This window comes from Aricia agestis, chromosome Z, assembly GCF_905147365.1.
Source record: "Aricia agestis chromosome Z, ilAriAges1.1, whole genome shotgun sequence".
Classification (NCBI taxonomy): Eukaryota; Metazoa; Arthropoda; class Insecta; order Lepidoptera; family Lycaenidae; genus Aricia; species Aricia agestis.
Genome location: NC_056428.1, coordinates 34,804,725 through 34,831,731, shown reverse-complemented (window position 1 = coordinate 34,831,731; position 27,007 = coordinate 34,804,725). Strand labels below are relative to the sequence as shown.

The following is a 27,007-nucleotide window of genomic DNA, read 5'->3' as shown; positions in this document are numbered from 1 at the left end:
TTTGCAAAGCATTCAAGGTGTACTAACAAGCAGCACACACATACATGATAAACTATGGTAATTTAGTATCTGCTGGTCTCTTATTAGTGGATGACTATGCGCCCCACCCACACTTAATAAGCCTTATTATTATACTAGCTGCATCACAGACGTAATTTTCACCAATTATATGATCTTGAAAACTTAAATAAATGCTGACATCAGTTCCCAAAGTTGTTTTAAAAACAAGAAATTGCACCCACACACTTTTATACCTGTAAGGTCACAATGAATGCATATATGGGTGCGCTCAGGTTACAATTTAAATTGGTTCTTGGGCTACGAATAATAAAAGCTAGTCTTGGACAAGAAAACAACAGCATTGAAACAAAAACAGCAACTTATTATAGTCTGTGTGACATCCAAGTATAAAATGTATACATATTTTGCAAGCACTATAGTACTTACTGGGCCTTGAAGGAAATAATGAAAAGTAAGGAACTCAGTATTAGAACCAAGAAGAAGACTTTTGATATGTGCATTCTTCCCTGCATCACCTATGGCTGCGAAACCTGGGCTTTGCCAAGAAACCAAAGAGAAAAACTTGCAAAATGACAGCGAGCCATGGAAATGTCAGCGAGCCATGGAAAGGAGCATGCTCGGATTAAAATTAAAAGATAAAGTCAGGAATGCGGATATCAGGCAGAAAACTAAACTAACTGACATACTTGCACATATAGACAGACTAAAATGGAGATGGACAGGGCATATGCTCCGTTGCAAACTTGATAAATGGAGCAAGCAAGTAACAGTCTGGTATCCAAGAGATGGTTCAAATAGCCGTGGTCGCAAAGTGAGAAGATGGGAGGACGAATTGAAATGGACTTTGGGCCCCCTGTGGCCAAGAATTGCAACTGATAGAAAACAGTGGAAAGTGCTGGAGGAGGCCTATGCCATAAGGCACACCGAACGTAGAGACATTTTATAATCAGTGTTTAAACTAATGTGTACCCAGTTAGAAAAACTTTGAAGTTCGGAATAAAAAGCTTTATTATTATTATTATTATTATTATTATAGTACTTACTTAACAATTTTTGTGCATTTTTTATTGAAGAAACTTAAACTATTGTTTAAGTATTTATAATCTAGATGATTTTATTAAATCACTGAGCACTAAAATACATCTCAAAGATTTTAAACATAAACAATTGATACCTACTACAGTCTACAACCGAATGCAAGCCAATTTGGATTCTGCTAATATAATTTATCACATGAATCAAAATATATATTATGATAAAGAAAAACAATTTTATTACATAATATAATGTAAGTAGGTACTCGTTTTATTTTTATAGGGAAATTGTTTATAGGGCGAGAATACCGTAAAAAGCATACAGTAGAAAGCAATAACTGTAACAGTGACTGTAACAAAATATAATCGCATAGCAGCGCGTCCGTGCAATGAGCCACAAGTTAATATGGCACAGGGCGGGTCCCCGATGTAGGGTTACGATCACTATCAAAATATAAATAGAGGCTATAAAACTATACGAAAATAAATGTGTACTACACGTACTCTGATGATGAGTGATGACCTTGTGCTGAGCAGTGCTAGATGGAACGGAAAACGTTTTTGTGTTTATTAATTCAGTCCTAGTGACGTCATTATGACCGAATTCTCCACCCAGTAAAATTTTGCAAATCACATTATTTGGCAAGGTTAGTGCAAGCGCATATTATACCGGTTCGATATATTTTATCAATAATCTAAAAAAGTCAATATTTCAATATCAAAATAATGATTTCGGCGAGCAAAATCTTGTGCGCAGCGTAGCGATAATGTCGTGAATTGTGTAAATACATACCTTTTCTAGAGTCAATTCTAGCCGGCACTCGGTAACTTTTACTACTAATCACAGTATATAAACGATTATAAACAATTTTATCACAAATGAAAACATCCGCACAAGTTGTAGGGTTGGGTTAGCAGATTGAACAGCACAACAGTGTTTCCACTACGTTCACAAGTCACAACATCGATCTCGGACAGTGTTACCACCTCTCAAAAATATTTATCCCTAAATTGGTGTCAAAAACCCCTAAAATCGCCTTAATTTTTCTGTTTTCCCCCTAAAATCTATATATATATATATGGATTTTCAATTATGTTAGTAACGCTAAAACTCGAAAACGGCTGAACGGATTGGGCTAATTTTAGTCTTAAAATATTCGTAGAAGTCCAGGGAAGGTTTTAAAGTGACACGAAGTTCACAGGGACAGCTAGTATGCATATATATATATATATATATATATATATATATATATATATATATATATATATATATATATATATATATATATATATATATATATATATAATAGTTTAGAAATACTATACTGAAATATGTTTTAAATATTTTTTTTATAATAATTGATTTAATATGTTAAATATTTCATCTTCATCTGAAGATTCAGATGTTTTGAAGTCGTACATCTTATTATTGAATAAATTCAACATTTTATTTGTTGGATTAAATGTTGCACAAGTGACATCATTACGATTTAATGTAAATCGGACCATCAGTATTGCCGCCAGTCACCACAGAGTGGTCATAGAATTACGTAATAGATGTCGCTAGAAGTCGCTAGGTCAAGAAATAATTAATATTAATATCAACAATTTAAAAATATTAAAAAGTAAAAAAATCTCGTCTCACTTATTTAACCCCTAAATCTGGGGGGAAAACCCCTAAGTTGGGAACACTGATCTCGGAAGTCGCGTTCCGCGCGCGGCGGTCGTGGCCACAGATTACTAGTATATTATATTTGGTCGTGGCACTCGTGGCGAATGGAGCGGAGCGCCGAGCGAGCGGTACACAACGAGTACTCTATTTCGTGCCAACACTCAACAACCGAACGACGAACTAGTGACGTTCATTCACGATTTTCTCACAGTATAGCAATATGACATATCCCTATATTGCTATACCTACTGTGATTTTCTCGAACCGCACGACTCACGATTCGATCTTTCGTTTATTTTAAAATAGTTTCCTTTCTATGCGAGATTCTCGGTATTATTTTGTACGTATTGCAAAGCGGTATTGTATGTTTGTAAACCTATTTTAACTAGGTAATTTTATTAATAATTTCTGGTTAAAATTATTATGATTCGTAGGTTATTTTTATGTTAGGTATACGAGGATAAAATTTTACTGCCAGCTAAATTTATATTTTAATGGAGTGCATTCGGGTAAGTATAAAATTTATTGTTTTATTTCGTTTTCGTATTTTATCATTTAAAAAAAAAATTAACTTGAGCGAGCTCTTAGACACTTTCCCTACGTGTTTACAAAATGTAATGTAGAACGTACTTACCTTTATAATAATAAGTAATAATAATTCTTTATTTGCAACACTAAAACAACGATAAAAAAAACTTAATTGTTAAAAACACATAAAAGAGACAAAAATAAAAGAGATAATAATATATTATTATACAGGATGTAACAAAAATAAGTGATAATACTTTAGGATGTGTACGTGTACCTTGTAGAGAGTTCACTGTGAAAGTAGCAGCGCTGAAAGACAAAAAAATTTTTTCACTTTTGTATGGGAAAACTCGTGAAGTCGTGACGCTCGGGCCCTTGCCCATACAAAAGTGAAAAAAAAATTTCGTCTTTCAGCGCTGCTACTTTCACAGTGAACTCTCTACAAGGAACACGTACACACCCTAAAGTATTATCACTTATTTTTGTTACACACTGTATACTAATATTATAAAGCGGAAGAGTTTGTTTGTTTGTTAGAACGCGCTAATCTCAGGAACTACTGGTCCGATTTGAAAAATTCTTTCAGTGTTAGATAGCCTATTTATTGAGGAAGGCTATAGGCTATATTTTATCATGCTTAGACTAATAGGAGCGAAGAAATAGAGGAAAATGTGGAAAAACGGGGGGAAATTATTTGAAAGGGTTTATTTGAACGCGCTGATCTCAGGAACTACTTACTGGTCCGATTTGAAAAATTCTTTCTGTGTTAGATAGCCCATTTATCGAGAAAGGATATAGGCTACATTTTATCATGCTAAGACTAATAGGAGCGAAGAAATAGAGGAAAATGTGGAAAAAACGGTGGAAATTATTCGAAAGGGCTTATCTCACGAACTACTGGAGCAATTTTTCTGTTATTTGGCACAAATAAGAAGTATATACCACGTGAAATATCATAGGCTATTTTTGTGGACTAATTTGTCAGTAAAATATCTAATTTATAAGCGAGCGAAGCCACGCGGAACGTCTAGCACATTATTACATCTTCTTATAATTATTACTAGCTATTTGACCGAGCTTTGCTCGGTATTCGATAAAACACGAATAAAATGACATTTTCTAAAAATGATTCCTAGCTAGATCGATTTATCGCCCCCGAAACCCCCTATATACTAAATTTCATGAATATATATATATATATATATATATATATATATATATATATACCTACTAGCTGTTGCCCGCGACTTCGTCCGCGTGGACTTTAGTTTATAGCGCGCGGTGTCAACAAAATTTGTGTCAAATTTAAAAACTTTTTAAAACCCTGGTAAGTGGTACCCCTCTTAGGTACTCCTCTACACCGGAATGGCAGCGCTGAAAGTGCTCGCCTCGCCGCTGCCATTCCGGTGTAGCGCGGCCCTTAATTAATCAAAATACCCAAAAACAGCTGTGCAGTGTGCACATCATCTATACTAATATTATAAATGCGAAAGTATCTCTGTCTGTCTGTCTGTCTGTCAGTCTCGCTTTCACGCCAAACGCCAAAAGTATCTCTGTATGTCTGTCTGTCTGTCTGTCAGTCTCGCTTTCACGCCAAACGCCAAAACTACCGAACCGATTGTAATGAAATTTTGTATACAGATAGTCTAAAGCCTGAGAAAGGACATAGGCTACTTTTTTACTGGAAAAAAGGGTTGTAAGGGGGTGAAAATGCGTAAATTTGTTCAAATTAAGTTAGTTCCAACAATTCATAATAGATGGCGCCGTGCGTCTTCTACATCACGCTGACGCTTGCTCAAAAGTCTTTCTATAAGACGTGGTATTATCTTACATTTAAGTTTCGATTTTTTTCGATTGTTATATCTATTCTACGGTATTAAATAAGTCAGTACTTTATCTGTGCAGTGACGTAACCTTAAATCTATCAATGATAAATAGTTTATGGGTAAAGTTGTGTAATTGGAGGGCTAAATAAGCTTTAAAATTTGGCATAAAATATAAAGTTTAATATAAAAAAATTAAATACTTATTGTGTGCACACTGCACAGCTGTATTGATTTAAGGGGTACCAGGTTTTTTTTTATAAAAGCTTTTAAAACCAATTTTGTTGACATCGCGCGCTATAAACTGAAGTCCACGCGGACGAAGTCGCGGGCAACAGCTAGTGTTACAATAAAGTAAAAAATAAAACGCCATCTGTTGAATCGTATTAGAACTAAAATGTTCATTCCATCGATATATTTCTGAATTTTTTATAATATTATACATAAAATATGTTTAAGATTTTTGAAATTTTATTTTAATACACATCCAAGACCCAGGAACATTGAAAACTTTTTGTTCCGCCTGCGGGACTCGAACCCAGGACCCCCGGGATGAGCGCTGGCCACGCGCAATGCGAATTCATTTTCATCGATATTTTCATGGAAATAAGATATTTTCCCACATCAAAATGTAGCCTATGTCCTTTCTCAGACTCTAGAATAACTGTATACAAAATTTCATTGCCATCGGTTCAGTAGTTTTGGCGTCAAAGCAAGACAGACAGACAGACAGACAGAGATACTTTCGCATTTATAATATTAGTATGGATATACTTATATATATATATATATATATATATATATATATATATATATATATATATATATATATATATATATATATATATATATATATATATATATATATATATATATATATATATATATATATATATTTTAAAGATATAAGATAATATTATGGATACTGTTAAGGATTGGTGTACTATCCTGTATATCAGCGTTTTAAGTTTTTTTGGAATTTAAATCTTTATTTTCTGCTCATTTTAAGCAAAAAAAAAAATGTTGGTATGCGATATTTTTTTTTGTTGAAATGCGTAGATTATGATTAAGTACTTATGAAAAAAAAAAAATTTACATTCAGTTCTAAGAGAAAAGTATAAAAATGGTTAATGCAAAATTGCTATAGGGCTTATTGCATTTAGCATTAATGTCCTATGTGATTTAATACATGAATGCAAAATTCTGATTTGTTCTTTCAAAACTTTATGTGCTTATTTTAAGAAAATGTTATAAAATTACCTGGTCACGCCCACACCGCTGAACCGATTTTTTTGAAATTTGGCATGGAGATACTTTGAGTCCCGGGAAAGGACATAGGATCCTTTTTATTCCGAAAATATGGACGGTTCCCAGGCATTCATTAAAAATGATTTCTGCTTATACCGCTACATGGATTTCGATATGTTATGTCTCGGAAAAGGACATAGGATAGGTACTTTACATCCAGGAAAAAGGTACAGTACCCGTGTGATAAACAAAAATGATTTGCACCTAAACCGCTGAACCGATTTTGATGAAAATCATGGGATAGCGAGGGACGTTGCCATGGTGCCAAATGCCAATACCTACTTATAGCCACTTCAATAAAATGATAATATTGGCAAAATACCTACTTTATATGGCAAAACAACGTTTACCGGGATAGATAGCTATTTATGAAGGTTTTATAAGGTGGTCTATTTAAGTAAGCAGATTTTCGATCACTAATATACTTACTTATATTACTGATCGAAGAAGCAGATAGTATATTTTCAACGGTACCAGCTTTGATCCGTTATCACTCAGGTATGCGTACTATACAATAACCTCCCAAGAGAGAAGAGACCAAGTTAACTTGGCGTGAATATTTTATTAATACAATAAGCCACCATTCCGCGCGATATGACTATTGTCCTAGGTACCTTGATAAGATCCAGACAGCAGTCTTTCACCGTGCACCTTAGACTTTTTTTTACTTTATAATACCTGTCGCCAGCGTACTGTCTAGCAACTTCGTATTTCGGATTCGGATTCGGAACCCATCCGTGAAACTTCAAACGATTCTGCCTTTAAAACGCCTGCAACACCTTTATTAACATTTACAAAATTTTGCTAATACCTATATTAGGTAAATTGGAAATTAAATTCGCCATTATGCTGAAATGAAATGAATATAACATACTCATTAGATAAATAAAACGTACTCGTCTTCGACGGGCGTGTACGGGAAGGCAGTCTCCTGGATTGGCGGCGGGCTGCTCTCTGGTTCCTCTTGTAGGGGACTTTCATATATTAAAGTCTCTACCATGGAACCTTTGGAACTTCCAAAGGACACCCTGAAAACAAAAAAAAGGTCATATTATTTATTTATTATTTTCCATTTTAAACATTTCTACATTTTATAATGCGAAGAAATAATATCCTATACTTATATAATTGGAATCTCGGAATCGGCTCCAACGATTTTCATGAAATTTAGTATATAGGAGGTTTCGGGGGCGATAAATCGATCTAGCTAGGAATCATTTTTAGAAAATGTCATTTTCATCGAATACCGAGCAAAGCTCGGTCAAATAGCTAGTGATTAATAATATCCGGAACTTACATAAGCAATTGACCTAGAATCACGGTTTTCAGTAGGAAGCAATGAACAAACTAACCTACATTCACAATAAAGTTTTTACTTATTTCGTTTCATAAATCTATAGCTTTTTAAAAAGAATAGTACGTTGTCTTTGTAATAAAACTGAAGCTGTGAGTGAAGTAACGGGGTTCGAACATAGTTCAAAGGCAAACGGTATCGATCGTTAATGGAAACCCGTCCAAACAGAAGAGAGGAGATTGTCAGCTAATTAGGGGTGCTATGACGCTTGTATTTTTATATCTAGAGATCGCCCAATGGTCGAAATTCGACCTTTTTAATAATTATCTTCTTTTAGCTCCCCGTTTAAAGTACCCAAAAGTACCTATTGACTATTTCAGATTTAATAAAAAAACAACAATCCATTAATTTTTTACTTGACAACAGACTTCAACCATAAACAAAAGAGTGTAATTCGTATGTAAAAGGCTTGTCATTCAAAAAGATTTGTGCACATTGTAGTGTGTGTATATTTAATTTGTTAAAAAAATGTATGACAAAAGCATAATTTCAAAACAATATTAGCTCGAAGCACTCCTTCAACATATAAAATATAACTGTGCAAAATTTCATTCTCCTACGTTTCCGCATTTTTCGTCAAAAGGGATCCAAAGTTTTTCGCTCGCGTTATGATGTCAATGATGATAGGTAACTTTTGTGACGTCTCTAATAAGGGGTCCATTTATAGACGGTCATGCCCTGGTCAGTCAATTCCATCAATCTTTTGTTTGACTGTTGGTGAGTGTTGGAAATAATTTCACATTACACAGTCATTCCGACTGATTGTCAGTCATACGCAAAACTTCACAAAGAATACACGTTTTCACGCAAGATAATTATGGACGACTGACTGACTGACGCGTGATTGACGAAATGCCATTAAATGTTTACTCAATAGTCATGATTGATGGTTGCATGGTTGCATAAAAACCAAAATATCCAGATAACTGTCAATCAATTTCATGCAAACTTCAGTCACTGCATTACACGGCAGGTTATTCAACACTCACAGTCATGACTGTGGTAAAACTGACAGCAAAACCTACCGTGTAATGGATGCCTAAGTTTAAGCAATGTTTTAAGTTATTATGGATTTCTTCTAGAAGTTCTTGGACTCTCATACACATAACATTATCCTATATTACCATATTGATCTTATTAAGATACTGTATACAATTATTAGTATTATCATTATTATCTATTTTCGAATAAATAGGTAAGGGTACTTAAATTAAAGATTGGAATAGGTACATCGCTATTGAGTATTGACTAATTATTGTGCTAATTAATAGCTAGTATTGAGCAAAGAGGTGATATTATAATATTATCCCCTTGGTTGTCCAAATACGGTTCCTCACCTGCTACTCGAGTGTCCAATTTTTGCTAGCAATAGATGGGCATTTTCAAAAAAACGTGTACCCTTGCAAAAATATGTCTATATTTTTTAAGGTCATTTATTTACCTTTATTTGAATGTCATATACAAGGAAAAATATTGAACTAATGGAATAAGTTAAAAAGAACGCTGAAAACGTTATATTATTCTGATATTATTGAAACAAAATCGAGTTTTCGACGAAACAGATTCCGTTGTGCGACTAAATGTAAAATATAATTTAATACAAAAAAATACAGCAATAAATGGATTTCTTCGTTAATTTAATCTAATGAAATGCATATTTAATTGTTTATTAAAAAAAATTTTGATAATTTCAAGGATCAACAAGAGTAGCAATTATTTTTAATCCATTGTGTGACTATGTGACCTATCCACTAGGTTATTTTTCATTTTTTTACATGAGTAAGTAATATTTAACATATATAAAGAAGTTTTTATAACACAAAAACCTTTTATTTAAACATTTTTATTGTTGCACTACTTATAAAAGTAAAAAATTCTTTGATTTCATAGATTTAACTTCATTAATTAGAGGGACGAACATCTCATAATCATAAAGATGTGTTCACATGTCTGCGAATTCCTAAGTTATTAATGACATCGGATTATATGCACGATCAAAGTGCCGAAATATCCATGCAAATATGCACGAAAAATGGTCGAAATATGCACAAAATATGCACAATCAAAAGTCACTTAATATTAAAATTTATTATTTTTTTGAAGACTTTTCCGGTAGTGACATTAATAAAAGCGCCAATTTTTATAATTTCATAAAATCCAGGATTTTTAATTTCTTGAAATAAAGACTTTTTATTTATTTATTATACGCCAATAATAATTTCCTACCAACATTTTCCGATTGCAATCTTAATGCCCATGGAAGTTAAACTACCGAAATATGCACTATCAACGAAAAATTGCCATAATATGCACTATCGCCTAAAAAGTGACATTATATGCATTTGCATATGCAAGTATGCAAATGCATATAATCTGATGTCTAGTTATTATAAATCTGCAAATATCAACGACACAAAATGATTTTCAACTTTACTGATAGAAAAGTAGTGGAAATAAAATCAAAATTATTAAAAAAAATAAAACTTTTAGGTACTTAAATTTTAAATAGTATATTTGTTATTGTTAAGTAAAGTCGACGCCTTTATAATTTGGCTGTAGCGATATCGATTTTTCTCAGCAATGACTAAAGCTAAGAAATTAAAGTTCATTGTCAGTATTTAATCAATCAATCAAAAGTAACTTAAGAGGATACCACAGCGGCTAGAGAAATGAAAAAAAAGTACGCGTAATATCTATAGCTGTCTCCCTTACCTCAAGCCTATACCGCAGAACGCGATAGAGACAACTGCAGAAAATCCAGAAAATCAACGATTCGTTGTCCCCTGATTCCTTCTCCAAAACTTATCCGATTTAAGTACTTTTTTCATTAAAGATTAAAAAAAGGCTTGAGCTGTGTTCCTATGTTTTGCTTTTTTTGTATAACCTATCCAAATCTGTTTTCTGGACGTTTGAACACAGTGGAAAATCTGGCCATTTTTTTGGGTTTTTGAACGTTCATATCTTATTTAATAATTAAATTATGAAAAAAAAGAAAACATAGGGACATTGTATTAGTGGCCGTAGATATTCAGGAAAAAAATTATAACTCTACTAGCATTATCCAGGGAGGAAACAGGGGACAACGTTTGTATGGAAAAAACGGCGGTGTGGAATCCTCTTAATGTTACAATTTATTATTATTTTTAAGACTTTTCCGGTAGTGACATTAATAAAAGCGCCAATTTTTATAATTTCATAAAATCAAAATTTTTAATTTTTTGAAATAAAGCCTTTTTAGTTTTTATTTATTTATTATACGCCAATAATAATTGTCTACCAACATTTTCCGATTGCCATCTTAATGCCCATAGAAGTTAAACTACCGAAATATGCAAAATTGCCAAAATATGCACTATCGCCTAAAAAGTGACATTATAATATGCATTTGCATATGCAAGTATGCAATGCATATAATCCGATGTCTAGATGCAAAGAAAACTAGCAATCTAAAACATATCCAAAACGGTTTTTTACTTTAACGCGGCGTCACCTTAACACATAAGTAATAAAAAATATATTTGTACGTTAATCGTACCAGTTTAAAAATCACCAATTTTCTTAATAAAATCTGTGAATAAAAAAATAATTTATTTAAAATGTGAACTAAGCCTTATGCTTTCCGCCTGTTGTGACTTGTCCGTTCCATTATATGTGACCATAGGAAAAGTCACAAGTCGGAAGTCACGTAATATTACTTTCTTTTACTTTTAAAGTGTTTGTAAATAACCGATAATAGTTATCACAATTTCATTTTTTTTACTAAATACTAAGCTAATTTTACAACGTGTCAACAGTAAAAACAGTTGGAGAAAGTGTAATAATGCGTACAAAATATGGTCACTTATCTGAACAAATAAACCGTTCCTGAAGAACCATCCAACCTGCGTCCGCGTCTTGTAGCAAATTTTTAACTACTAAATTCAAATTGAAGTTTTTCGATGTACAATGAAATATAGTGCTATTATTTAGTGCCGAAAATATTTTTGTAGTATGTTTATAAAACTAAAAAAAACGGTCACTAAACCGAACATTCCGGCCGGGTTGTTTTTTCATGATTATAATTTTAATTAATTTGTAGTTAAATTATGTTAGATTTTTCAACAACAAAACATTCAATTGATACATTAAGTATTTAGGAATCTAACATATGTTTTTTAAGTAACTTACTTTAAGAAAAAAAATAGTTATTAAAGATTTTGTTACAACTTCTGGGAAGGGGACAGGTGAATTTAATAGGTTTCGGTACTTAAAAACCCTTATAAATCTCATACTAAATAAAATTTTATACAAACGTGAATGTATTTTAATAAAAGAAAACTTGTTTTTGCTCCTACATTAAAATTACAAAATGTTAGTATGTAATTTTTTACAAATAATCTGTAGCGAAGTCAAGGGACAAGGTAAAAACCAGGGGTACACATTTTTTTGAAAATGCCCAGATACGATATTGAACAAAAATTGGGCACATCGATAACGGGTGAGAATCTGCCATCCATCCTGGGGGGGGGGAAAAAGCGGGACATCTTCCTAGCATTTTACAGGATGATCGTGGGTGTAGTTTATAAGAGAAATAGCAATATTATAATCTATGATAATTAGGTTCTATTGATAGGTTAACAGCTGTGATATTTTTTTGTATTGTGCCGCTGTTTTATTGAGTTTTATAATAGTGACATTGTATTTAATTTTAGTTTTATTTGTAATTAATAATTTGTTTGTTTGAAAAATAAAAATTGTATTACACTAATGTGGAAAGCCAAAAAATAAAATTATGAATGAACGAGCCCTGATAATGTTAGGGGGAGGAACTTTAATAAAATAAATAAAACGGTCTTTCTTCTGCTGTCTACCTGTCTCAGTAGGTAGTCACTGTGGTTATTGTCTATTGAAATGTTACACGAGCTTTGCATTTTTAGAGGACGCAATTTTATTTTTGGGACATGTTCAATATAGTCTAGGAGGGGAGGGTGCTATTTTTGTAGTCACTCGAGCGTCATGGAGACCTAGTAGGTTTTGTACATTAGGTAAATCTGATAAAAAAATAATAAGAGCATTTTTTTATTTTAGCGGTGGGTTCAGAAACTGCAACCATTTTAAAGTAAAAAAAAAAGAAAATATATTCAGAAAAATTGCTTATTTAGGTAAATTATAAATATATTTTAGACAAAAAGGACTAAATCATTTAGTTTAGAGCAAAATAAAATATCTGCGAAGCTTAGTTAAGAAATTATGAAGCTTTATTTTTTATATTTTTTAGGGTTTAGGGTTTAGGGTTTTAGGGTTTATTTTTTTTAGGGTTTATTTATATTTAGGGTGCCAATATACAAATATTTACAGACTTGCAGCTGGGTATCTCGAATTCCGAGGGTCTTACCTAATTTAAGCCTAAGTTGACTGTACCATTATATTTTCACCCTAAAAATTTTGTTGCGGCCCGCGACACCAAGACCTATAATTGTAAGTTACATGATTGTGGCCTGTATGAAAAAAAAGTTAGGACTTAGGTACCACTGGTTTAAAATATATCTAAGAACATTGCGTTGTCGAGAATATTCAACGGAATAGTTATATACTGTGCCTGTCTGTCTGCAATACATTATGTCGTTGTAACATTAACTAGTCTATATTAAGAGATAACACTTTCTAATCGACCTAGTTGCGTTTATGGTAGCGCACGCGGCGCCTAAACTTTTATACTTGTTGCATTATATTTGTGTAGTTCAACTGCTTAACATTCTTTGTTATATCCGTCCTAGTTTAAACTAGATGCTTTTTATGTACAGACAGAGTGCTGTTATATTTATCAAAAAGTTTACAGTCATATTCTTTTGTTGGTTTTCCTTGCACCTATGACTAAAATATAATTACTGTGACTTCGTTGGTCGCAAACGGGTTGCAAACGGGAGGTTCCACAGAAAATATACAGATAGACAGACGGACGGATGGACAGACAGACACCAGAGATGTGTTGCGAGAAGTGTGTTTTTGAGAAGCAATAGAATCGCTACATTGACGTGAGCTTGATGTTACTGGATCTTAAAAACACATTCCTCGCAAGTCGCAACACATTTCTGGTGGAAACGCAGCCTTACTCTGTGGACTGTGTCAAATATTTGAATACATAAACATAGTTGCAGTTAGTTTCGGACTCTATAATATTTTTTATAAATGGAAGGCATTAAATATCCAAGGATTTAGGATATCCAAAGAAGGTTGAGAATGATGATCATGGAAGTCCTTGGTAAGAAGACACCGTGTTGTATTGACAGCTGCGGCCAGCGGTAAAAGTTTTATAGATAAAAGAAAACCACATTTTATCACACTAAATAATACCATATACACTGTGATATACGCCATATAATATAACCGTATACTGATCGCATAAGGACAAGGTTGAATCTTATTTAAAAAATACGCGTGGCACTCGGGGACTGCCGCGGTAAAGCTATTGCATAGCATTTTTTATAAATTTTTGCAATTATGATTCACATACGTCTAGTCGCAAGCACACAAACACCGTGCCGAAGTGTGGCACCGTCGCACCGACCGGTCGGAGATGGAGGACATGGAGGTGTTAGGTTTTTTCGTTACGAATTTCTTGATTCGGTCGCCGCGCTCAAAGCCTGCTATAAAAGCTAACTTTCGATCTTTCATCTTGGATTTGGGGTTTCCCCTAATTTTTTCTTCTAATATGGATTTTGGAGTAAGAGTGCCTTAAAATATATTATAATCTCATACCCGTTCACAAGTTCATTTGCGAGGATAGGCACGATCTATCGCAAGTAGCCAGTAGGTGGCCTGTTACAATTCCATCAAACTCCATTAATTCACAGACAATTAGATCTATTGATGACCCTTTATTGGTCTCAATGGTTTTAATTAACTCACATAGGTACTCATCAGTTCCTAATTCCTATCTACGTCGTACGTAATATGTGGACTTATGTTAGTTTCTGGGGTTTTTTTGGGTTTATTATTTCAATACCAGTTTTTGCCAGGAGTTTATCATCCATTTCCATTCACTATCGTTTGTGATTGGCCATTGTCAAAAATTTGCCAATCAGCAACACTAATATTAATAACTCTTGTAAAATACAACCTCCTATTGACAAACTACTACAAAAGAAAGTCGACGGAGCCCCGCTACGCGGGGCTCCTATTTCTGGGTGTTGTGGTCTACGTTCCAACCTAACCTAACCTACTTTTGGACTTTCTGGATTGTGTTAGTTTTTGTTTTGGCGGGCTTTGGTTTGGGGGGGTCTCCCCCCCCACCCCCCGTCGTCCCAAATACATCAGTCAGTCTTTCTTAACTACTTAGCCACAGATACCAAAGCAGGGGCTCGGGGGGCGCAGCCCCCCGCCAAAACAAAAACATAAACTATCCAGAAAGTCTAAAAGTAGGTTAGGTTAGGTTGGAACGTAGACCACAACACCCAGAAATAGGAGCCCCGAGTAGCGGGGCTCCGTCGACTTTCTTTTTCCAGAAATAGTCATGCGCCATCATAACAATACTAGTTCTGGTGTAATTTACAGATTATAACGCGACTGTAAAAAAAAACGGCCTCAAAATCGCTGGTGGCGCGATACGGAATATTTACCTCCGTCTCTATCACAATACACGTGCCGGCGCAGGGTGAAGCGTGATGGCAATACTTTCTTCGTTCAAATTCTACTGCACCTGCGTTCCCTCTTAAAAGTGCTTCTAAAGCTAGATTATTACTTTTATCAGTGTTTTTCAAAACTGTGGGTCCCGACCTCCAGGGGGGTCGCGAAGCTTCTGTAGGGGGGTCGCCAAAGGTTAAAAGGACTATTTTATTCAAAAAAAAAATAAAGGTTAAGGATGCAATTTAACAGAAGGAAATCTTCAAAAATACACACATGATAAAAAAAAGCCAATGTGGGGTCGTGAAATATTATGACGCGACCCCCCTGGTCGCGTCATAAAAAAGTTTGAAAAACACTGCTTCATATTACAGCGCATACATCGAACGCCAGACTTCATTACTTTTATAAAAGCTGAAAGTTTGCGCTTTAGTTTCAACTTTTCAAGTTACTATCGTATCTTGATAGTTATCTATGTGCAGCGTCTGTCGCCTAGCTCTCTTAAACTTTAAAGCAGTGTCACGTAATTGCATTTATTATGTAGACTGCAGGCTTCAAGTTCAGACAGCTTCATCACTCTTTGACTTCACTTGTAGATTCCAAAGTTCATAGATAGTTATCCTAGGACCACAAGGAAAATACTTGTTTATATTGCAACATTTGCAAGAAAATAAATGGCCAATTACGTAGTATATGACATTCTCTTTGATGGCCAATTTTATTATTTTTGACAGGAGTTTGACTATTCCGTAGCGCATTTGATTGGTTAACGTCAAAGTCTTATCAAAAATACCTCAGAATTCATTATTTTGTAAGCCTAGAAAACCATTCATATTATTTGTAATATAAAGAATAACTGATAAGGTTTATTATTATTAAACCTATAGACAATATTCATACCAAAATGGTTTCAGCAATGGAAAAGGAGACGGGAGCTATCAAATACGATCCAAACCAGGAGATAGTACAGATGCGAGCACAATGGAAGAAAGCTGACAATTGTAAGAAACAGTGGGTCGAACGATGGAGTTGGTTTCTTGACGAACAGAGGTAAAATATTATGTTGACAGTTGACCCGACCTGACGATAGTGTCGTACACTTCTAGCCAATATGTCGATAAACGATTGTCAGAAGCGAAGAAAGGAAAGCAAAGAGTAAAGGCTGATTTACATTGATACAGTAGCTGGCGCCAGCATTACTGGATTCCGTCGCTGCACTGGCATTGGCAGTGCAGCGACGGAATCCAGTAATGGATTTGGTCCTTCGTTTACACGCGTCCAGTAGTCAGTTCTCCTTTTTTGCGGTGACAACATGTTTGCATCCTCAAAAATGAGTGTTTCACAAAAACGAAGGAAATTGAAAACATTGTCTAAAAATCTTCATGTCCTCATCAGACCACTTTTTGGATAACATTTTCGATACTTAACAATAATATTATGTTGATTGAATAAACAAAACGCGTGGTAACTGTACGATTACCACGCGTTTTGTTTATTCAACCAGCGACTGGCGTTCACTGGCACGTAGTGTTTATACAGATCCAGTGCCACTGGCACGGGCTGCCCGGCGTGCGGGGGGCGTTCACTGGATCGAAAAATAGGCAGCCGGTCTATTTCGATCCAGTGCTGGATAATGGATGCTGGACTGGATTGAAACATGTTTACATTGATACAGTGCTGATCCAGCGACGGAATCCAGTGACGCTGGCGCCAGCTACTGTATCAATGTAAATCAGCCTTAAGAAAAAAATCGGCTAAGTGCGAGTCGGACTCGCTCACGAAGTGTTCCGTACCGTTATAAAACCATAAATAATTGTTTTTTTTTAATGGGAGCCGCCCCCCTTAAATATTTTTTTTAGTATTTGTTGTTATATCGGCAACAGAAATACACAATCTGTGAAAATTTCAGAAGTCTAGCTATAGCGGTTCTTGCGATACAGCCTGGCGAAGCATAAAGGAACTTTTCGTTCAAATTCTTTTGAACCTAACCGAGATGATGTTGTTAGTATTGTACGTTATAAATGTACATTAATTGACCATATAAATATTATCAAAATCTAGCGGTACCACGGAACCCTATATTGTGCGTGGCCCGACACGCACTTGGCCGGTATTGAAAAACATTGCTCATTTATTATAATGAAAGAAGACGACAATGTGTTTTTAAAGCCTCTTCCACTTCCTAATTCCTATATGTCCATACTAAAGCAGACACATTTTCGCAATTTATAATATCCGAAAGTGTGTTTGTTGGTCTTACTGTCTGTCCGCTACTTCTTCACGCCCAAACCTTTGAACAGATTTCTCAGAAATGTTGTATGGAGATACTTTGAGCCCCAGTAAAGGACATAGGATACTTTTATCCCAGAAAAATGTACGGTTGCAATAAACGAATTTTATCGAACAGATTTGCGGGCGTCATCTAGTCACATAATAAATTCCTTGCACAAAATGAGACAAATCGGAATTTGTGGCCCGTATTATAGCGGCCATCTCATTATACATATCGAGGGGAGTGTTGCTCCTCACTAGCGGCGATCGATAGTGGCACACCCCTACTCATCTCTGCGATGCAACGTAATGGAATATTTGCGTATAATGAAAAAGTCTCTGCTCTACGATCTAGCTATCCCACATAAAATTTTACCATTATAGTTAGTACTAAAACGTAGTGATTATATTCTCTTTGGTTAGTACAGTTAGCTGTAGAATTTGTTGCTTGATGTTATTGCAATTTTTTTTTTATCTATGGACGATTCACACCACGTCAGTCTGGCCCCGTGCTAAGTACCTAAAGGACTTGTGTTACAGGTACCAGACAACGGAAATATATTTAATACTTTTATACTACTTATACATATATTTAAGATTTTTATTATATGATACACATATTAAATACACATCCAGACCCGGCAACATTGAAAACTTTTTGTTCCGTCGGCGGGATTCGAACCCGCGACCCCCGCCTTGAGCTACCAACGCGCTCACCACTGAGCCACAGAGGTCGTCTTTTATATACTTACGAGTAATTTTTAAATACTTAGTGAAAAAAAAAATATGAAGTCTCCAGCAATCCCAGATTACATTATTATTATTACTGTCATAGTAAAAATGATAATGATTTTCCTCTTACCATCTCTTTAATACATATAATAAAATATCCACCTACTTTAAAGCAACACAATATAATATTTGATATGCATCAGCTTCGTGTTACGTGTAGATAGTGTTTTAATATTTAATATTTTGTACTGGTTTGTACACACTACACAGTCATACAAAATATGACATATGTAGTATAAATTATATAATCATTAGTAGGCAATGTTGACAATTATACAACCTAAGCTCACACCTGCTAATATCACATTAGTATCACCTTCAAGACCATTCGTTCAGTCACACAAACACCTAAAGTGCAAACACTGTAGGTGCCACAATTCGACACAATCAACAAAGTGATCGATTTTATGAGACTCGTGATTCCTGACTCCAATTCTACTAAATAACGGAAGCCTCCGTGGCTCGGTGGCGAGCGCGTGGTTCTCTCGTCCCGAGTCTTGACTCGGAGGTCTTGGATTCGATTCCGTCGTTGGAAACATGTTATTTCCAAGTTTGGCTAGGACAATGCAGACTGGTCACCTGGGGGCATGGGTCAGACAATCGTCTGACAAGTAAAATGACCCATGCGTCGGACGGGCATGTAAAAAGCCTGTCCTGCGCCTGATCTCCCGCCATGTCTGTCGTCCGTCCCACAGCTCCCACTGCGTTATGAGAGTAAAAGGAATAGAGGGTGCTCTTGTGTACTGCGCACGCACCTGGACACTGTAAAATTACGCTTGAGTAACTAGCCTGGTTTTTATTTAACCGGCCACTATTTCCGAAATCGGTGAGAGCGCTTACAGACGAGCGGCACTTGTCGACGGCACGCGTCGACGGCAGTCGTGCCGTCGGCAAGTGCCGTTCGTCTGTAAGAAGCCTGAGGGGGTTTTATTATCTACTAAATGCAGCTTTATTCCATGTTGAATCCAGTCCGTTTCCTATGAAACGACATTAAAATATGTTGTAGAATCAGGGTACTTGCCTAAATGGACCGTCCAAAAAGATTGGCCAATAATTTTTAAATGGACCATTACCATTATTGAATTAGTATTTAGTTCGTCTGATATTTTGTCACAGAAGTTTGACGACTGATCTCAGTCTTTTAGTTCATCGCTAAAGAGACCCGGCAAAACCGTACATTTTGTCCTGATAAACAATAGGAAGTGAGCTTCTCTGTAGTTTTTGGCAGTTAAGTAAAGAAAGAGTAAGAACAGAATTATTTGTGTCCTTAATCTTAATAATATGAAATATTATGTAAGTACGTAAAAGAGCGCATTGAAAAGTGCACAAGCCCAAAGACAATTTAGTTTAGGAAAACCCATCAACCAGCTTTGTGAACACAAATTGTTACCTAAACATCTTTTAACGTTGCAGTGCACAATGCACATTGCTCATGAGTCATGAAGAAGAAGCATAAGGGCGGCCAGCGAACTGGAAGGAATTGTAATTGACTCTAGTCTCTACTAACGCTTAGTTTCTGAGGTTTTTTACTGAAGATTATCTCTTCAATGTCGTTTTTCATAGGATAAGTGCAAAGTGAAAATATTATCCAATCAAAAGTTAAATACGAGAATAATGACGACCTCTGTGGCTCAGTGGTGAGCGCGTTGGTAGCTCAAGCCGGGGGTCGCGGGTTCAAATCCCGCCGACGGAACAAAAAGTTTTCAATGTTCCCGGGTCTGGATGTGTATTAAATATGTGTATGATATAATAAAAATCTTAAATATATAATATGTATAGTATAAACGTATTAATTATATTTTCGTTGTCTGGTACCTGTAACACAAGTCCTTTAGATACTTAGCACGGGGCCAGACTGACGTGGTGTGAAGACGTCCATAGATATTATTATTAAGGGCCATAATGTTTCACCACTTCTGATAAGTGCCGGATAGGCTATCCACCACTTAACTTGACAGACAGAGTACGGAGAATCTGTCAAATAAGTTGTGGATAGCCTAAGACATTTGTCCGATTAAAAAAATCGTTAATCCGAAGGCAATTCTCATTTATTTTGTCACTACGTCAGAGTAGACAGAATGATAGAGTATGCCGACTTAGAACTGATGTTGAAATTCTTAAATTTGACGTATTATGACGAAAATCGTCGCTAGGGTTATTAACTTGTTAACTACGAATTTAAAAATATGACATATTCGATGGACGTGTTCCTCTTTGGTCGTATTGTTGTTTGTGTTTTGGCACATGCGATTAAAATTGTCAGAGTCCAATTTTGAAATCTTTATTTTAAATATTTAAAAATAAATTATAGCCAGCGCGAGGCATATTCCGTTCATAATCCTAGTGAAACCCGACGAATTTGACAGATATTGAAACCTGTCCATTTCTTTGCAGTCGAACTACTGGTAGTTATGTCTATTGTGACTACGTCGGTAATAATAATTTGGCGCGATTTAGCAACCTTGTAATGAGCAGATATTTGAGGAAAACAGCTCGTCAGGTAGGTATGATAATGTAATAGGGACTTTCGCAGTGCAAAAAGTGCTGGTGAATCATAAATAATGACACTTATATTAAAACGCTAGCTCATAGTCGTGTATAGGGTTGCCACCTTTTATTTTTGCATTAAAAGTGCATTGGTTACTATAAGTAAGAAAAATAAAGTACACAGTATAAAAATAAAGTACAATTTATTTTTCTTTAGTATTATATTTAATCGATAAATTTCGTTTAACGAAAAATACTTACGACTTCAACAGAAATCAAATTAAGAGAAATAAAGTATTTTCGCGTACTTTATTATTAATATAAAGTACAGAGTACAATCACCATAAATAACGTACAATACTTTATTATAAAGTACGGGTGGCAACCCTAGTCGTGTAGCGGCCTTGGAGCTGACATTACTTTTTACCCTAGACCACACTGGGCTCATTAGTTACACAACAGTGCTGATAACTCAAATACGCATATCCGTTTTGGAAACATTATAAAAACACTATAAAACATAATTAATAATATTAATTTCTTAATAAAATTAAAGTAATGATATATTAATTTTAATGTGAAACCATACAAAGACAGCGTTTCCCAATATAATAATAAAAGTATAGGTCTACCAGAATCTGATGGCAAAAAGTGAGAATATAAATTGACTCTAGCAATACCGGGGTACTAGGAATATAACATTTTCATCCTTTTTTATTCTATTGGCGGCTTATTTTTTGTGTGAAATTACGCGACCAAATTAATTATGTCCGCACTTCGCCATCTGCCTATGAATCAACTTCCCTGAAAGTACATCAGACCGTACAGTAATTCTGTACTAAGAAGCTTCTAGTATCTAGAATTTACTATTCTTTACATTCAATAAAGTAATATTTTCGCACAGTACTTACTTAAAATTATGACCAAGTTTACTACCCAGGTTAGAATTGAAACGTTGTTTTCTGTTGTTCTTACTACCGAGAAAAGCGTTCATTTGGAAACAAGTAACAACACTTTTTCCTTTTTTTCTTTCATTTCTTTCATTGTATCACTTTCTCACTTCAACAAATCACGATGACAATGAGACGCTTGCAGCCTAGGCTCTTGACATGAACTTAAATAACTGTGAGCGGGTTGAAGATGTTTGAAACTTCCTACATCTTTTTTCTTAATGTCAGACCAAAATACTTGTTACTGGAGTATCTTCTATACTAATATTATAATTCTGAAGAGTTTGTTTGTTTGTTTGAACGCGCTAATCTCAAGAACTACCTACTTGTCCAATTTGAAAAATTATTTCAGTGTTAGATAGCCCATTTATCGAGGAAGGCTTTAGGTTATATTTTATCACGCTAAGACTAATAGGAGCAAAGAAATAGAGGAAAATGTGAAAAAAACGGGGGAAATTATTTAAAAAAGCTTATTTGAATGCGCTAATGTCAAGAACTACTGGTTCAATTTGGAAAATTCTTTCAGTGTTAGATAGTCCATTTATCATGGAGGAAGACTATAGGTTATATTTTATTACGCTAAAACTAATAGGAGCGAAGAAATAGAGGAAAATGTGGAATAAACGGGGAAAATTATTTGAAAGGGTTTATTTATCTCACGAACTACTGGAGCAATTTTTATGTTATTTGGCACAGATAAGAAGTAGACCATGTAAAGGATCATCTACTATTTTTTGTGGACTAATTTGTCTGTGAAATATCTAATATGCCGTCCGCGGGCGAAGCCGCGCGGAACGTCTAGTTTTAGAATATTATGCAACATGCTCCATTCATGAGTCCATAGTTGCAAGTTGCAACGAATAATATAAGTAATTCAGCTTTTGTCAAAATTTTAAATATTTTTCAGGTTTATATCTTAAAAACAAACGGACTAATGCTATTTGATTTTAATAAGCCACTTTCACATTTTAGCGTAATAGAAATGCTCTACATAGAACATTTTTATTGCCCTAAAAGTCACTGTTTCCGATGGGACATCACGAAGTCTCACATCATTATCTCTTTAATTTGCCAGGGAGTTGCAAAGCGAAATGAACAAGATAGAACAAGAGCTCGGGGCAACTCTACCAGTTCGTGAGACCGAGGAAAAACCCAAGAAGCCCAGCTTGAAACCCGTGCCTGTCACCTCTACTGGCGTCATCGGATGGTTGGCTGCTAAGTATGAACAGACCTTCTAGTAGAAACTAAAAATCTCACTAAGTAATAAATGTTGGTACCTAGAGTTTGTTCGAACTTTTACTGCACTAATATAAAGGCCTACTATAAAAGTTAAATAGGGATGATGACAAGGTCAAAGATTAGCGAATTTTGTTAATAAAATAAAGAAATTACGGTAAAAAATAAGTGTTCCCAAAATTTCAGCTTGATAGCATTTGTATTTTTTTTTTTGTTAAGCGCCTTTAAAGTTGGATATTCAAGTCGAATTTATGTTCAATTAAATTTTATAATATTTGTATACAATTCGATAACTTATGCAAATAAAAGCAACTTTTGTTGTGAAACCACTCTCATAAACGCAATAATTAATATACCTGTCGAACAAAGTTGTCTCCCGATACGTACAAACTTTCGTAGCACTTTGTATGGAGCGTTTCGGGCAGGTCTTTTTTATGAGATATTTGAATTGCCATATCTTGGTGAATTTTTAAGCTATCAGAGTCATTCTTTCAACTATGTTTCTATTTTTTAAGTGTCCTTCAATTACCGATAAGAAAAAAATAGTCATCATGCCTATTGCTTAGATGTAACGCATTTCTTCATAAAACAATTAAGTATAGTTTTTACTTTTATATCGTCTAACGCTTAGATTTATAAAGAAGCTGAAGATTTTGATGAAAGGTTTTGAATTGAGTCCCGAAAGAGGAAATAGGATTTATTCCAGAAAAACGCAATTTCTTTCGCAATGATCGAGTTTGGGCGTAACGAAATGCGGGCGAAATCGGCCCGTATTTTTGGTCGTTCGCCTCTGTGATTGGTCCAAATTTTGACAGCCAACCAATCACAGAGCCTGAAACGTGCCTTGAGGCCGAGGCGCTTCTTAGTACTGACCAAAAATACGGGCCTGAAATCTAATACACTTCAGTGTACACTTGAGTAATAATGAACACAAAGATAGCGTTAAAAAAATCTTCAAGTCGCAACATATTTTACCTGGCATGGACCAACACAACAACATATTTTACCTGGCATGGACCGTGGTTGATCTTTATCGCGGTTTGAATTAGAGATCACTGACCGATAGCACGCCGCGAACCGTGAAGATAGCAAAAACTGCTCTACGTATCCGCCACTCAAATATTTAACGCTGCAGTCCGTTCAAAGTTGTTTTTCCTCTGACAGACCTTTTAAGTGCTAGTTTAGACAAAACGGAAACCGCGCGTTTCCCGTGTAGAAACCGAGCCGTTAAGTGTGCACGTTGTAATAGAACGCCTTTGCAAATAGCTGCGAGCGGTCAAAACGCACGGGACGAAACCGCGCGGTTCCCGCTGTGTCTGAACAAGCACTAAGTTGGAGTTAATAGTAGTAAGTAGTAACTAGTAATAAATTGCAGTGGGTATTAAATATTACGTACTCTATCATAATATAGGTGAAAGTCTCTTTTGAAGTAGACGTGGATGTCGTGGGTGTCCTGTGGGCTGTGTTATATAGATCCGGGACACCCTTCTTTGGCAAAACGCAGGTGGATTTTAGCGGGTCGGTTGGGTACATGGTACTACTCTACATCACTTCCTCTTTCGAGACTCAATTCAAAACGCACCTGTTATCAATATCTTGAGCTTCTTTATTAATCTTCTAAAGTTTGTTCGACTACGTTCAACGATATAAAAGAAAAACTTTGAATTACTCCACATCATCATCATCCTATCGCCGTCTGCTGCTGAAGGTAAGTATGCCCCATCTAAGGCATCCGTCATCCACCCACTGTCCGCCACTTTTAAAAGTGGTCGGTCCATTGAACCGTTGGCGTTCTAAGCTACATTAATCTAATCGTGGTCTCAACTATTATAATACTCTATAACACTTGTCTAAGCTGTTAATATAAGATGCACTGTCATAGAAGTTCCAAGGTAATTAGCGCTAAACGTCTGCGTTTATACAACTATATTATAATTGTGCTAAAATCATCCCAATAGTTCTGCAAACAAGCTATAATAGACGAAAACAAACATAATATTACCTTTATTAGGTAAGTATCTATAATAGATTGGTAAAAATGTTTAGACAAGAGTACAGTAGTCAGTACTGGAATGTCTTGTTTTTATTACTTTTTTAATAACAAAAAGCCCAAGTAAGCAATTCAAAGACGAAGCAGATAATTTCACTCGCCAGCAACAATTTTTGTTTTTGTCTTCCATTAGTCATGAGTCATGACTCATGGACCATGGTTAGATGAGTATTATCAAATTAATTACATAATATTATATTTTCGCAATAAATATTACCCTGTAAGTATATTACAGAGTTCAGTTCCAGAATCTTTCAGCATTTAATTTACTGCCTGTGCAATGAAGTACAGGTATAAAAAAAATAAAAAAAATGCATGAATGAATCTGGGAGGCACTGAAAAGGTCGTTTACCTGGCACGCAGGCCGCAGCAGCTGGTATATATTAATTATAATATACCTAAGTATAGTATTAAATTTTGTTAAAAATATCTTTATTCAGCTGTCTAGCAGTACGAGGTCAAGGACCTGCAGCGCATTCGGTTTCGTTTCATTTTTTCTTTTAAATTCAAGGGTAATATAATATTGTTAAATTGGTAATGGTTTAGGAACTACTTTTCACCCTATAATCAACTATAAGTAGATATCAAGTCAACTACATAATTAAAATACTAAAAAGTCAGATGAAACATAAAAGAATGGGGACCTACTTTTAAGACATGGTTCTTTGAATTGCTTGTACCCCGTCAGGTCCTTATCACTTTAAAATTTTTTTCAGGCCGGATTGTAACCTAGAGACTTATACGTCCTGGATAAACAAGCCACCCATACGTCTGCCAGACGCCTGGGACTACAAGGACTTCGTCGGACAGAGTAAACCACAGTAACATTTAAAAATAAATTAGCCAATTAGCTTCGAAAACCAAATCCTTGAGATACAATATAACAAGTATTCAACTTGAAAACTACAACAAACATGTTTATTGTTTTATTTGTGAACGTGTGTCATATAGTCTTGTTAGAATAACGTCACCACTTCACAATAGGTTGAGGTCAAGTATGAAAAGAACATAAATAAAAATTACGAAATATGTATGTAGAGTAGGTGTACTATATACTTACATATAAGGCGTGAATTCATTTACATAACATTATGTTTTATTATGGCATTCCAAAGGTTAAATTTTAAGTGTTTAGACTCCAAAGTTAAAGGCTAGAATGGCTGAATGTTGACCCGTTTCCAGAAGATACTCGGTCTGGTATATTAAAACAAAAAATCAACCAAAAAATTTTGTTTCCAACATTTCATTTTGCGCAGAGTAGGTACCACGTTTTTAATTCCCACTTGCCAGGAAAATTGTCGTTTATTTGATCTTCCAGGGGGGGATTCCCCTCCCCTCAAGCGCCGCCCCTACCTGGGTACGGCCATGAGTGTATCCGTCTATCTCTCAGTAGGAAAGACTTTAACCGCTGAACCGATTTTGATGGATAGTGACTAGCGAGATACTTTGAATTTTGACTGACTATATCTACCCTATAAAGGACATAATAATTATGATAGTTTCTATCATCAAAATCGTTTCAGCTATTCAATTTCAAAATTCCATACTCTTCTTCTAAAAAGGAAGTTATTTTAAACAAGTCAGAGAGCCGTATAATTTTGGTGTAAAATTTTTAGCGTTCCGTTACCCAAAGGGTAAAAACGGGACCCTATTATGATCTGTTTGTCTGTCTTCATGAACGGTAATAACTAATAGCTATAGAGAGTTGAAACAGGAATCCTGAAAAGTTCACAAATTTTGCTCTATAATCCATCGTGCGCGAGTCCAACGATGGTCGATTTTTTTTTCTTTAATTACTATTTCTATGAACGTTTCTAAAGAAGGGTGACTAGGATCGTGGGGTGAGAATCGACTTCGTGGGGTGTCAGCCCTACTACTG

The 27,007-nt window shown here is 35.2% G+C and overlaps 2 protein-coding genes across 5 annotated transcripts in view; one reads left to right on the top strand and one right to left on the bottom strand.

The window, feature by feature from the left end:
• The window catches only part of LOC121738639, an 84,867-nt gene that overhangs the window by 9,872 nt on the left and 47,988 nt on the right, over positions 1-27,007 (bottom strand). The window contains exon 4 of the mRNA XM_042130831.1: positions 7,283-7,414. Within this exon, the coding sequence (XP_041986765.1) occupies positions 7,283-7,414 (132 nt within the window). The remainder of the gene's footprint in view (positions 1-7,282; positions 7,415-27,007) is intronic.
• Positions 1,613-26,041, top strand: LOC121738640. 4 transcript variants are annotated; one of them, XM_042130834.1, is made up of 5 exons: positions 3,018-3,093; positions 6,761-6,773; positions 16,257-16,392; positions 22,918-23,061; positions 25,845-26,041. In XM_042130834.1, the coding sequence occupies exons 3-5, from the start codon at positions 16,259-16,261 to the stop codon at positions 25,951-25,953; spliced, it is 387 nt and encodes a 128-aa protein (XP_041986768.1). In that variant the 5' UTR covers positions 3,018-3,093; positions 6,761-6,773; positions 16,257-16,258; the 3' UTR covers positions 25,954-26,041. The 4 variants fall into 4 exon arrangements, with proteins under 4 accessions (XP_041986770.1, XP_041986768.1, XP_041986769.1 ...); XM_042130836.1 differs by lacking the exons at positions 3,018-3,093; positions 6,761-6,773 and adding an exon at positions 1,613-1,702; XM_042130835.1 differs by lacking the exons at positions 3,018-3,093; positions 6,761-6,773 and adding an exon at positions 16,120-16,153.

What these genes read in the sequence shown, in the direction of transcription:
- LOC121738640 (XM_042130833.1), top strand. Translation starts at nt 16,247, where the DNA reads ATGGTTTCAGCAATGGAAAAGGAGACGGGAGCTATCAAATACGATCCA. An exon ending in TGGTTTCTTGACGAACAGAG is followed by an intron (nt 16,393 to 22,917) that starts GTAAAATATTAT and finishes TTAATTTGCCAG; the next exon opens with GGAGTTGCAAAGCGAAATGA. An exon ending in ATCGGATGGTTGGCTGCTAA is followed by an intron (nt 23,062 to 25,844) that starts GTATGAACAGAC and finishes AATTTTTTTCAG; the next exon opens with GCCGGATTGTAACCTAGAGA.